The sequence below is a fragment of the Equus caballus genome, chromosome 7 (assembly GCF_041296265.1).
Source record: "Equus caballus isolate H_3958 breed thoroughbred chromosome 7, TB-T2T, whole genome shotgun sequence".
NCBI lineage: Eukaryota > Metazoa > Chordata > Mammalia > Perissodactyla > Equidae > Equus > Equus caballus.
In genome coordinates, this window is record NC_091690.1 from 7,539,392 (window position 1) to 7,553,761 (window position 14,370).

General features: G+C 38.3%; 1 protein-coding gene and 1 long non-coding RNA gene across 6 annotated transcripts in view; one reads left to right on the forward strand and one right to left on the reverse strand.

The window, feature by feature from the left end:
• LOC111774446 (uncharacterized) overlaps positions 1–14,370 on the forward strand; it is a 127,961-nt gene that overhangs the window by 43,887 nt on the left and 69,704 nt on the right. The gene's annotated exons all lie outside the window — the stretch shown is intronic.
• Positions 1–14,370, reverse strand: part of MAML2 (mastermind like transcriptional coactivator 2) — a 334,486-nt gene that overhangs the window by 6,189 nt on the left and 313,927 nt on the right. For both annotated transcript variants that reach the window (XM_001497899.7, XM_070272658.1), the window contains exons 3-4: positions 7,281–7,484; positions 2,099–2,210 (exon numbers count right to left, since the gene is read on the reverse strand). In XM_001497899.7, coding sequence (XP_001497949.4) covers positions 2,099–2,210; positions 7,281–7,484 — 316 coding nt within the window. The remainder of the gene's footprint in view (positions 1–2,098; positions 2,211–7,280; positions 7,485–14,370) is intronic.

A 14,370-nucleotide genomic window follows, 5' to 3' on the forward strand; every position in this document is an offset into this window, starting at 1 on the left:
TCAGGTAGGAGACACCTGAACCATAACTCCGAGTTCCCAGACTGCTAACGAGGTTAAGCAACATCATCTTGGTACCCGAAAGTTTCATGAGAAGGGAATTTACACTATGAAAATGCTATGAAAAAATATTTAGAGGTTTTAAAAATCCTTCCCTCTGGGTGCCCTCTATTTTAACAATATGCCCTGAGAAAGTTTATGAGGAGAGCAGTATTTTTAAGCAACCAGAATAGAGAGAATTTCCACAAAGATCACAAAATATTAATCAGTTAATATTTAGAAGCTCTTAATATGGGGTAGAAATTGCTCCAGGTGTTTTCCATACATCATTTCTAACATTAACATCTGGGTAAGGTGATTATTATTGTACTGAGATTAAAATAAAAAATGATAAAAGAGTTTGTGTTGTGCCTGTTGCTTATTTCATTCTGAGAAGACATGGGAAGTACAACACCCTAGAGCAGTGACTCTTACCCATTTGGAGGTCAACAGTTGGCTGCTAGGGACCCTTCCCTTGGGCAAATGCCCTTCTGCACAGTGGAAGAGACCTCTGGCTAGGTGCCTACCAAGTATCCAACCTCCCTGTCTTCCTTAGAAACAGAGCCTTGATTAAGTAGCTATGTGCCCACCTGAAAAACCACATTTCCCAAACTTCCTTGCTGATGGAAGGTTCATATGAGTAAATTCTGGCTAAAGGTAGAAGCTACTAGGTGAGAGTCCAAGAAACCCACTTTAAAAAGGGAATCTGACTGACATAGGAGGCCATTTTACCTCTTCCCTATTTTCATCTTTCTATTTGGAATATGAATATAAAGGCTGGTGATGCAGTGGACACAAGGCAACTCTTAGGATGGAAGCAGTTGGACAGAAAAGCAGAAAGACAAAAGAAGCCTGAATCCTGGATTACATGGTAGGCCATCAAACCAGCTTTAGACTACTATCCTTGGGATTCTTTTATATGAGTGGGAAAAGAAAAGCCCAAATATCCACCATGAATTTTGCATATTTCGAAGGGCTCCCAGCTTACCCCAAACCAAATGATAGGCCATGGTATAAGAAGCTGTATTCCAAATAAACCCCATCTTGTCTTTCAATCTCCTTGAAGACACAGTCAAACAGAGAATCCTGTTTTTTCCCTGAGGCAAAGTAATCTTAGAGAGTGGAATACATAGATCCCATTCCTAATTTCAGTGGTGAGAGGCAATCTGGTGCAGTTGAAAGAGTTTTAAAAAAGTAGAACAACCTATTTATAACTATGCTCAACAAAATCAGAAAATATTAATAAACAGGAGTATTTGCAGCCCTTCCTTCTTTAAAGAATCTTCTTTATGGTTTCCTGGACAGATGAAGGTAACAGGTAAAGCAGAGGGAATTGGGGAACTCAAGGACAAGCTTAATTCACATGAGAATGTGAAGAGAGCTCTGGGCAGAAGAGACTAGTGTAGATGCTGAACAAAAGGCAGGAGCAGCATAGGCTAGGTTTGGGAGAGGTTCTTTCAGAGTTCAGAGAGTGGGAAGAGAGAGATCTCAGGGGTAGTGCCTACCACCTATTTTACCGAGAGACCTATTAAGAAGTTTTGCTTTGTCTTTTAATTGCAATCCACATTTGGTATTTTTGAGAGGCTTCGTAAAGACTAAATTTGCTTTTCAGTTATTTCTTGGTGACAGGACTATTTGTCTTGGGGAGATAAGCCTAAAGGTGGAGACAAGAAGCTTGGGCTTCATGCAGGTTATGAATGTGACTATCTAAGAGGGAGAAATATCTGTTTACCTTACACTACCTGGGTCAGGATATGTCGTTGCGGGGAACATGGTTGAACCTAGCAATTAGAAAATATTTTACGCTTTTTTGATCTCTCAGAGGTAGTCCGAAGAACAGTGAAATATGTGAATACAGGACAAGAATAAGCAAGAAAAACTGAGGAGAAGATTTAAAAATATTCAAGTTTGGTCTTGATCTAAAAGTTAAATGGGAACTGGTGAAGGATTCTAAGAAAGATGTTACAATCAAAGATGAGGCAGGGAAAGGAGGAAATATTAAAAATTGAACACTTTTTTCTTTCCACAGTTATAACTTTTGTTAATTTTTAAGAACACTTACCAGAATACTGAGCAGCTGGTTGCATATTGCCCACATTTCTTCTTTGGTCTTTATAATCTGGGGGCGGCCTTGTCAAATGTCTGTTTATCTGATCTTGTGGAGCAATTTTCTCCTTGAAAACACAAACGAAACATATTAAATTGCGTTACTTTCTCACTTATAAAAATTTATAGACTGTTACTCAAAAAACTAAGAACATAACAACAATTTTGCAGTCATAATTGTGAATCACAGACCCTTTTTAGTCATCTTAATTCAGAGATAAATCTTTTCAATTTCAATAAACTTCCTGCATAGAATAATTTCTACTTCTCAACATTCAACACGTGTTTTGGGTCTAGTGGCTACTCTCATTTTCTTTACTTTGCACTTAGATTTCAGTGAGAACTAAATTTCTGTGATTTTTGACATGGTATTTCTGGTTTTATTTTGTAGCACACTTGATATGCTTTGGTACCTATATATAATTCTGGTCCCACAGAGTGTGGAAGGCATAGGAGTAGGATTGCCAGATAAAATACAGGGCACCTGAGCATTCTATATTTGCATTTGCTAAATCTGGCAACCCTGTATAGGAGGAGATGCCAGGAGATGGTGTATCAGGTATGGGCATTATATGCATATTATGTCATTTTTTCATAAACAACCCTTGAAGGTAGGTATGATTATTTCTACTTTATAGATGAGGAAACAGAAGCTTCCCTGGGCTAAGTAACCCACCCAAGATCACACAGTGGTCGAACAGAAACCAAATCCTGAGTCAAAAACTCACTCTTTCCTGCCACACAATACATGAACCCCTTGCTGCTCCTTTTCTCTGTGCCCCATTCTCATAGCATAGAAATTTCTCAGACTCCCTTCTTTAATTCCTTCTGTAACAACCACCTTTAGATCTTTAGAGTAGGTGAGTTTGGGAGGTAAGAGAGGAAATAGGGGACATTCTTTTTATATTGTCAATTCCCTCAGCCAAAGACCACCAGGAACCTGTTGGGTTTACTACTCCTTGCAGTGAGGGAGAACGCACATCATGGGGGCCCATGGGGTGTCTCAGCAGGAACGTGTTAGAAAGAATCCATTATAGGATTTGGGCTTTGATTGGGTGATTTAGGGAGGGCCTAAGGAAGTGAAGATTTGTTCTAGATTTTAAGCTGTCAGAAAGTGAGTCTGATTCTATGATTGAGTAAAGAAGTAGCCGTAATTCATTTAGCAAAAGAGGGGGATTTTTGGTATTTTATGGGTTACACAGTGACTTTGTTTGCATCTGTTTTTAGACAAAATTATGAAGTGGCCTTCTTTTGTCTCATTTTATCATGGTCTCAGAGTAACCCTGTCTGTGGTTGGTATTCTGTAAGTTTGCTTGTGTTCAACAGAAAACAAAATGACCTGGCTGTGAGTGTCATATCAGTTCTGGACATCAGGGGCTGCTTTTTTTCTTTTTCCATATTGATTAGAAAGTTTTTAGAGTTGCTTCACTGCAACTTTGTATGCAACCCAAAGCAATCTTCATTTTTAAAGATAAAAATAATTGGCATAGGTAGACAGACAACAATATAATTACAGAAAAGTCAATAAATACAAAAGAAAACCTTGTAATAGATACATGGATAAATTAGATGGAAGCCAAATGTGGACTGTCTAACTTAGAACCCACTTAAACCATGTATTTCTCAGTTTCCCATCGAATTCCAAAACTTCTAAATAGAATAAATCTATTATAACGGAAAAAAAAATCCTTAAAACAACAACAAACCAAATTCAAATTCTTGTTTCTAAGAATAAAAACATCAAAGACCCAGAGGGTTTTGGGGGCATCAAGTAATTCATATAAAACACAATTTTGATGAGCTAAGTGTAAATGAATCAGAAACATATGGATTACATTTCTTTTAAATATGGGTTTACAAATTAAGGGAAAAAGTGGTCGGTGAAACTCTTTTTGGTTTTGCCCAAACCCTAAATGTTTAAGAAACAGTTTGAGATGTTCCATGAACCCAAATGTGGCGATGTTCAACCACTCCTGTTGTAAACTATTGTGCAAGCTGACAGTTTTAGTTTTTTTGCCCAGCATGTAACTTTCTGAAATCGCTTTTTCAAAAGCTCTTTCTTATGTAATTAGGTGTTTCTACTGTTTATATTGAAGAAAATAGGGTTCATGCGCGCCCGCGCACGCGTGTGTGTGATAATTAGGCCCTTGGCTCTCCGTTAAAGACTAGATTTCAAATCTGGACTTATTTTTATGTATATTCAATCTAATTATTGACTTTTCATCCCCCTGAAGGTTCAGTTAGGTTGTTCAAAGGGCTAACATACACATCTTTGGAAACTTGGGTTTCTTAAACTACATGTTCACAAATGAGTTAGATTTACCGGCCTTGCATATGGACTATCATAGAACTGCCATGTAGTCACTTTGTGCTGAAGAGTGGCAAAGACCAGACTCCACCACTGAATAGGGACTGCTTCATTTACAAGAGGATAATACTCCCATTCTACGCAAGTGTAAATTTACAAGCCACCCCTGAGATTACTTTTGAGCAACATGAAATTCAGCTTATCAAAATGAATGTCTCCTGATAACCCAATATCTTTGACCCGAAAACCTAATATAGAAATAATTTTCTATTGCACATCTCTGTCCTGCTTCAGTTTCACCATCTGCAAAATGTGAAATGTGGATAATTCTAGGACCTCCCTCATACTCCTATTGTGAGGATTAATCCTTTACATTCTGTAAAAGCTCAGCACGGTGCCTGGCACACAGTAGGTGCACAAAATATGTTGGTAATTATGATGCTCATTGTAATAAGTACTAGTCATCCCTCTTTGTGCTTCATTGGTGGGAGAAGGATAACACTTTCATGAGAAAATGTCTCAATTTAGTCGCCTATCTGGCCTTGCCAACTGACTGCAAATGACTACAAAGCATATGCTAATGTAAAGTGGTATCAAAGACTGTTTCTTCCTGGATATGCTAAAAAGCACAGGCACCCTCAATGGTGTCCAAACAAAGAGAAATGTGAATGGTTTATAAAAATCACAAAAACAGCAGCCTCATTCTCATTCATCTCTCACAGTTTATGCCACTGCCCTTAGCACCTGTCCCAGTGGTGACTCAACTGGGGCTCAGTGGGAGTTAGGCCAGTGCCAGGACAGGATCCTCACGGAATGTTTCCTTGCATTTTCATCAGAGCTGAAAATCCAGAAATTCAACCTCTGCATGTTATAATTCAACAAATTAGTAGTATTGATGGGAATAATAAGAGTGTACTTAGTAAGTAAATCTTAGATTGTACATTTTTTTCTTCTACTGCCCTTGTTTCTAAGCTATTTAGTTTATGAAATAAAAAAAAGAGAGTGATTGGGTGGGAGGACTGGAGTTTTCAAAATTATCATTTATAGAAGAGACTAGTTGTGTCACCTGGTGATACAGCCGGTGGTTCCCCTACACCTTACACTTTAGGGCAGTACTCAAGGGCACTCGTAAATTTATTTCTCACTATTCTTTATTCAAGGTCAAATAAATTTATTCCTCACCATTTCTTCTCACATGCTCTGGGCTCCAAACTCATTCCATTCGTCATTATTTAAAAAACATAAATGACTATTATATCGTTATTTATACTTTTCATTCAGCATAAAATATTTCATAATATGATCTCAAACTAACCAACAAATACACACCTAGGCTGTACCTTTTAGTCTCTGGCCCACCCTCCCCCTGGAATGATGGACCTCACCTCTATCCATCAGAAGCCTTCAGCCCTTTAAAGTCAAAGTCAAATTTTACCTTTTCTGGGAGACTATCCTCAATCTTTCCAGGCTGGATTTTATCTTTCCCTCCATTACATTTTCCCTTACTATGTTTATACTTTTATTATAATGCAAATCTGAATCCAATATTTCCTGGTTTAAAATCCTAAAAGTCCTCTCCATTGCTTTTTACATGATGTAAATTCAGATTTATCAAGCTCTTTCCTCTGGCCTCTCATCTCTGGCCTCCTTGCCTATCACTTCCCTATCCTTGTGCACATTCTCTGCCTCAGCAAATGTAATATGTAGTAGACATTATTGTCTCTGAGTCTTTGAATATGCTGGTCTTCTGGCTGGAACATCTCCCTGCTCTTCCTCCCAACTCCTACTTCACCTTCAGATATTCAGTAGATGTAATTTCCTCCCTGAAACCATTTTCAGTAGTTCCCACATCACAGCATTTAATCACATGCATTACAATTGCCCGTTTATTTGATGTCCCTGGGGACTCTTAGCTCCTTATGGACAAAGACAGAGTCTGTCTTGTTGATGCTGTATTCCCATTGCAAATTGGTAAATACTTACCGAATGATTTACAGTACTTATTACACCCTGGACTTCTGACTCTTACTATAAAGCTCTTTGAATATAAAATTTTTTTATTTTGTTTTTCTCTGTTTTGTGTACCTTGGCTCTATCAACCTTAAGATGGTAAACTTTGTCCCTTTCTTCTTTCATTTGGCCAAACAGTTTGAAAGGAGAGAATAAAACTTGGAAGTAGCGCCTCAGTCTCAAGGGGTGGGAAGGGTTTGGATCAGTTGTTGAGTGCATGTCTGAGACTACAGAAGGGACGATGAGATCAATATTGAAGCAGGGTTACGCTTGGGTCATATGTGGGAAATAACAACCTTGCCTTTCTTTAAGGCCACTTAAATATAGTGAAAGTGGGAAATATATTTTCAAATTTCTTTAAAAAATCCCCTATTCTGAGATACTGTATTTTGGAAGCCAAATCTTAAGTTTTGAAACTCCACGCTGACTTTTAAAACTGCGTTTAAAACTCTTTTATCTCTAAAATCAGTTTGGATATGAGTTGATTAAAGTTTCTGTCCACTATGTCTGCCCCTCAGGGCTGTGGAACAACACTGGTTTCTTTTGCCTGATTCAAATACCCATGTTGGTGGTTCTAGACATTCCTGGGCTGGGCAGGGCTAGTTAGCTGGGGTGCCATGCATTCCAACTGTCCAGCAGCTGGTAAATCAAGGAGTTTTTTTCTGCAGCACTTTACATGTATAGAATTAGCCTCTCTTACACCCACGACACCCTTGTTGTTGTCACATAGGTAGGCACAGAGAAAAGGGTAGTTACAGAAATGGAAAAGGATAGACTCCCTTTATTAGGCCAATAGGTACACAGAAATTAGGAATTTTACCGCATCAGCCAGCATCTGCTGCTGAAGGAGAAGTTGCTGTTTCTGCTCCATGATCTGCCTCTGTAGAGTCTGTTTCTTTCCCATCAATTGCTGATTCAACAGTGATTGCTGGGAGTTCATATAACCACTTCCAGTGTTTGGATTTGAGCAGGAGTTGGGACTTGGACTGGGGCCTGTGTTCTGGCCTACCACAGAGTGTTGATCCTAAGGAAGAGAAAGGGGTGAAAAAGCTACTGTGAATTAAAAGAAAAAAAATGTAGCACAAAGATCATAAGCTTAGATTCCAAACATTTTTCGTCTTGTTAAGATCAAACATGGTTAATGGGTTGGAGATCAGAGAATTGCTTTTTAAATGTAGAAGAAATAATTGCATATCACAACCAAAGCAGCTGGGTTAAGGACATTAGGGCACTGGAAAAGCTCCCTCATGACTCCGATGGTAGAACCTCCACATTCCAGAAGGCGTTTATGGAACCTCAAAGAAACCTACCATAAAAACTTAGGGCAACCTTTCAATGGCTCGGGAACAAACACTTCATAAAGTAACAAGTTTTTCCTTTTCACTAAAGTTAATACATATCGTGGCTGATCCTGCAATGAAAATTATGTTTCAATTCATGTGTTTAAAAGTTGAATAACCATTTTAGACAGAAGGGACCTAGCTTTCTGTGATAAGGCAGGAAGATCTGTGAGTTTCTATTTTACTAACACTCTGAACCTTGGAAGGGACTTCACTTTTCAGAGAGTTGCTAATTTTGCCCCCTGGTCTGCAAGTCAGGAAGCTCAGTATGCTAATCAGTAAAAGAACACCAGACCAACCGACAATGAGAAAGTACTGATTAAAAACTCACGTTGTATATTAAATAACACTGGGGAGTTGCCATTCTAATTCGAAGTCTCTATCAATCTTTAGGCATTGAGAAGTCAGGACCCTGCAGGGCAGAAAGCTAAACCGAGTCAAATATTTTCATTAATTCCCAATGATGTGTTTAAGATTGAGCCGTACACTGTTGGGGTTACAAGAAAATTAGAAAACATAGTCCTCACCTTAGAGAATTTATCATCTGATAAAGGAAGCAATTACACGCTTACAGGTAAAAAATAAGAAAATCTAGAATCAGGCTTTAGATTATATGATACAAGTACTAAATCAAAGATCCTCACACTTTGATGATATTCTTGCTCCAGGAATTCTGAGGCTGTAGATCAGGTACATGCTCAGGTAATTCTAATGCTCATTGGTCCAGGGAATGCTCTTTGAGAAACACTGGATATGTGGGAGCAATAAAACCCAACTCTCATTCCCCCGCTGGACTGTGTGAGGTTATAAGACATTAAAACGATAAAGCAACCCCCATGATGCTTGATGAGTAGTAGTTGGTACTCCATTTGTGGACAGTCTCTTCCCTTTTATCTCCTTCTCTTTATTTAGTCATCTGCTGAGCTAAAAAAAAAAAAAAAACGGATGCCACCAGTCCAATGCCTGGGGATATAGGAAGCCTGCCCATGCCTTAGTAATCCCCGGGGTTACAGAGCTCACCAACTGTCTCAAAAGCAAAGGGATAAAATAATTCTAAAGATGACCATGCACTGAAGCTTATTACAGGTCAGTCACCGTGCTCAGTGCTTTATATGATTTACCTCGTTTAATCCTCCCAACAAAACAATGAGCAAGAGCTAGTATTACCGTCCTGATTTTGCAGATGAGAAACCTGGACAAGTAGTGAGGAGGATTTGAAGCCAAGTCTGTCTGACTCTAGAACTCCAGTTCTTCATCACTATAGTCTATTGTCTCTCACCTGAGTCAAGAAGCATTGAGGAGAAAGATTTTCATACTTTAAACCTGTGCCAACCCATCTGTCCATGCAGAAAATGTTGATTGGGCACTCCCTTCGGAGGTGAGCACACTCAATCAGGCACATGGAAGCAAGTGTGTTGGGGAGAAGGGCAGGGGTGTGGGGACTGGCAGGGGGGTGGTCCTCCCATCAGTTCATTAAAAATAATTGGAGCCATCTCTGAGGTAGATGCATCTTCTAACATATCTGCACTCAATGTCCAGTCAGCTCTCTTAACTTTAAATCCATCATGGCTCTTAGGCAAGATTTCACCTCACATGTCCTACAAGCCACTAGGAATGTGGGCCTGGAGACAGGCACATGAAGGTCATTAACAGAATGGTAGTAGATGGAGATCTGTGGTCTCGGAAGGCAAGTGGAGAAGGAAATACATGGAGGACTGAGTGATGAGTCTTTGGTCCACTGACACTAATGAGAGGGAAGCAGAGCCTGGGACAGGGAGAAAGGTAGGATTAGAGAAGTGTAAAGACAATCAGAAGTGAAATTGGAGGAAATCAAGGTGAGAGAGAATATATTGGAGGCAATGGTTGGCCAACCACTCTCTACTTCAACCAGAATAGAAACAGCCTGCTTTTTTATATGATATAATTTGGAGTTCAGTGCAAGATTTTGTGTGAACAGAGCATTTTGAAAAATGGTTGACAAACACACATAGAAAAATTGGATGCACTTTTCTTTCTAGCCCACTTTGCATGGCCATACAGTGGACAAAAGCACGAGCTCTGGAGACAGGCCTGCTGTGATTCATATCCCACTTCTGGCGCTTATTAGCTGTGTGATCTGGGAGAGGTTAATTCACCTTCATAAGCCTCAATTTCCTTATCTGTAAAATAGGAACAATAACAGCACTGAATTCATAGGGTCCCTGTGAGAATTAAAGGAGATAATACAATGCTGAAAATATTAGGCACGTAGTAAGCACTTAACAAAGGATAGCTGCTCATAATTGTTAAAGTTATTTCAATACATAGGAGCAATAATCTATTTTTTGTTTGTCTGTTTATTGTGAAGCAAGGGAGCCCAGGCCTTGCAGATTGGAGAAAGCTGTTCTATGCGTCAACTCTGTCAGAAATGCAGAGGTCTCAGTTACCCAGCTGTAGACCATGAGCTACATACGGACTTGGGTAATTACCTTCATCTTCCTACCTGGAGATGTCAGAAGATGAGCTGAGCATCATTCTCTGATGGACTGTCTTTTGGAGTTAGGGGTCCATCTCAGGGCCCTGATACTTTGTTCTTTGCTGTGCTGTTTTTTATTTAACATCCAATCGTTTATTAGTAGCGCAACCAATATACATTTACTAAGTATTGTGCCTTAATTTCCTCATTTGTAAAATGAAGGCAATTATATTAACGACATAAAATTAGACCAGATGAAATTTAGAACAGTTCTAAGCACTTAGTAGGTGCTTTATAAATTCTAGCAATTAGCATTTTTCTTATTTACGTATTTTTGTATTATTTTGCATATGAAAGAGATGTTTTCGAAACAATTATCTTTGTGAAAGAGCTTTGCTGTAAGTGTACTTGGATTGCAGGTGCCATGTGTTTCGCTCCCACGATGTTTTAAACACAACTTGGCCCTTGTGCTCTGCAGTTGGCCACAGTCCCCACGATTCCTTATTTTATTCTATCCACCCAGTTTCATTTCTATTACTTGCCTGGCCCATGTAGGCATTTGAGGTTAGGATCTTGGGCTTATAGTTTATTTGGGAATCTAAGATACACACATCACATACCCCGCATACACACTCACTCAAAGTTATTGCAGTAAAAAGCAAGATATAATTATTTCCATCAGGTGGTATGATACCTACCAGTGCCTTAAGATTAAAACCCAGATCTCCTAATGCCCAGTCTAGTTACCTAGGCATCCATCCCTCCGTTAATGACTCTGATAAATTTCACTGAATATCAACTATGTGCTAGGCAGTTTTCTATTTTCTAGAGATTAAAAAGTATTTAGAAAAGGGAAAAGTGAAGAGAAAGAAAAGAGGCAGACAGAGTGCTTAATGTTGGCAGAATTGGTGAACTTCATCAAAATAATTTCCAGTGAAATCTGGAAAACCATCCTCCTCTAAAATTTTTAAAGATCTGCATGCCAAGAAAATGCAACTATGTCTCTTTATCTCTCTAATCAAACAGATGGATTGTACTAAATTTAGTTTCATTCCTTCACAATACCAAAAGATATAAAAATAAGAGATAAGCTCTGTTTTGGAATTTTGTCGATTTTTAAACCTTGTAACTTCTAGCCCATGGGCCTTACCATGCACTCTACCATACACATTCTTTCAATCTTGATTAAAGTAATATTTGGCTGCTGCTACATTTTTTTGCCCTTATGTTAGCTATGAAACACAAAACACCTCCTTCACAGGCTTGTTGTCATTGCCAAGATGTTGTGCAAACTTTAGTACATAAAATATTTTGAAAGAAAAATATGCTCTGATGTGTTGGCTTTGATTTCCATATTCAGCCTCACTCTTTGCCTGATACTCAGCCCATGTAGAACTTGACTTAATAGAAATCATCTGTTTCTCCCTCAACACTCATTTTCCCCTCAAGAGTTTGTGAAGGCCATGGTAAAAATGGCACATCCTCAGCCCGTAGATGGAAGTGTGTGTGTGTGTGATTGTGAATGAATTATGCTATTTCCATTGACGTAGTCTTTTATATGATAGAAAACTCAGTTTTCTAGAGAAACGGAAATTAAAGATTGAATTGGCAGCAAATAATGGCCACATGACTGATTCAAATCATGAACTTGAATGATCTTTCATTTTGTGTTTTCTTTCCTGTTTCTACCAATAAAATTACAGTATTTGATGCTAACCTACGAAATAGGCTTCTGATCCTATCCTACTGGGATTTAATATAAATTTACATTTAATACACACTTATAGGTTTCCATATCTATGTGAGTGTGTGTGTGGGTAGATGTATTTAAGATTTTAAAGTCATTTCATAGTATTAGTTAAGCCACTGAGTTTCAGTAGTATGCCAGTGCTTAAATATGGTTAAAACTTCTTGATTCTAGTTTTAATCCAGCACAGGACTGCTAGACCAATGAAGCGATGTCTGTATTTTTTTTAATAAAGTTCTGCCAATAATCAAGCTATGTCTTTAGAATTATTATCTTCATTTTACTCATATTCATTCATTTAACAAATATTTGTTGAGCACCTACTATGCATCATGCATTCTTCCAGGCCTTGGAGATCAAAGTCCATGCAGCCTGCTGGAAAACTCCACAGCTTGTCTCTACTTTCAAGTTTTCCAATTGGACTACTGATTGGAAATTTATCTTCCAGAATGATCTCAGGATGTTAGGAGTCCATTTAGTAAATCAGGTATGATGACCAAACTTTTCAGCTGGAGGCAATCATGACATGTTCACAAGTAAGTGACAGTGTGTAAGGTTGATTTACATTTATAGGAAGCTGGATACATTATTTAATGTATGGAAAATAGGGCAAAAGAGTGCTTTTCCAACTTTCTTACTTCATTGACTTAATGTCTTGTTTATGGGTCACCAAGGGAAGTACTAACTCAACAAGATTGCAAACTATGTCTATAAAACCTGGCAGAAAATCAAGGGAACACTTGGACTCTTTTAAATAGACTCTCCTTTTCCTTAGAGGATATATCACCTAGCCTTCCTGTTATTACCTATATTTCTCTTAAAGCCAGTTTGAAGCCCTTTTGAAAACAAGTCCAAATTTAAAAATTAGAAACAAACGCCACTATCTTAGCACTAACAGCTACTTCACCAATGCCTTTTTCTTTAAAATTTCAGGGATAAACATTTGAAGAAAGGATATATATGAAGAAAATCTTGTAAATCTCAGTAATGAACATCAGAGTATAGGCCAGGTCCCTGGGTCTTACTTTGATAAAATATTTCTGTAAATCATGGTCAATATGTGAGAGAGCTTTTTTTAAAATATGTTAACTAATAAAAATGCTGGGATTACCTCTTTCTTTCATTTTAATGGAATGCAAGGGCTCTGTCAAGAATGGGGTCCAATTAGACATGTCCTAAAGCAGCAAAAAAAAATATCCCTGGTTTCATTGAAGTATGTTGAAATATTGACTCATTGAGTCAGTGTTACTATTAAAGAAGTTTTATGAGCTGAACAGTGACATGGCAAGTTTCACAAAGCAAGTAAAGTTATCAGGCAGGTATTGTTCTCTTAATATTAAAAAAAAAAAAAACCTCTAAAAAGTATTTATCTTGCTCTGGGCATCTGAGTAAAACGGCTCCCTGTTCTCTTAACTTATTTTGGAAGGGGGATATATAATGATTTTTTTCCCCACAAAAATGAAGTAATGTAAGTTACTTGGGATCCATGAGAGTATTTTGGCGTGGGATGACTGCCCTTTCTTTTTCTTGGCTTCCAGAGCTAGGCATCTGCAATGTGCAAAACAAATTCAAGATAAAGTCCCCAGCTGGGCAAGTTTGTACAGTAGATCTCACAAACTCATTTGCTATTCAATCAATCTTTCTTTTCTCCCCCCTTCTCTCTTTCCCTCTTTTCTTCTTCTTTCCCTGTCTCAATGAACTAACTGCTCAACTGTTCCTTCAGGCTATTCATCTTCTGAACTGTCTACTTATGAAGCCATTTATTTATCTCTATGCCTTACCTTAAGTGTTTCAGACTCCCCACAAGCTGGCAGGCCGGCTTAAGTTATTTGTTTGGGGCATGATAGTGAGGCGGCTGTGGGTGGCTAAAATAATCAAACAGTACTTGTTTGACACAATGATGATGACAATGACAACAAAACAATTATCAGGAAATCAACCAGAAACAACTTTTAAACAGAATGACTGAAGAGATAAAACGCTGCTGTCTTCAGGTTGCCAGTCTTTTATTTCAAGGGTCAGTAAACTATAGCATGATGGGTCAGATCCAGCTTCCCACCTTTTTTGGTAAATAAAATTTAATTGGAACATAGCCATACATATTCATTTATGTATTGTCTGTGGCTGCTTTCACAGTATAATAGAGTTGAACAGCTGTGACAGACCTTATGGCCCACAAAATCTAAAATATTTACTATCTGGCCCTGTATGGAAAAAGATTTTTTGACCCTTGCTCTATTTGGCTGTAGTAGCCAAGTAATGCTAAGTACTTTGGTCTTTTACATTAAGTTGATAAAATACCTTAGAGAAAGTACCCAGCAATCCTTGGAGGGAACTGGCAAGTTGGGAATATATATCTGTCAGGAGA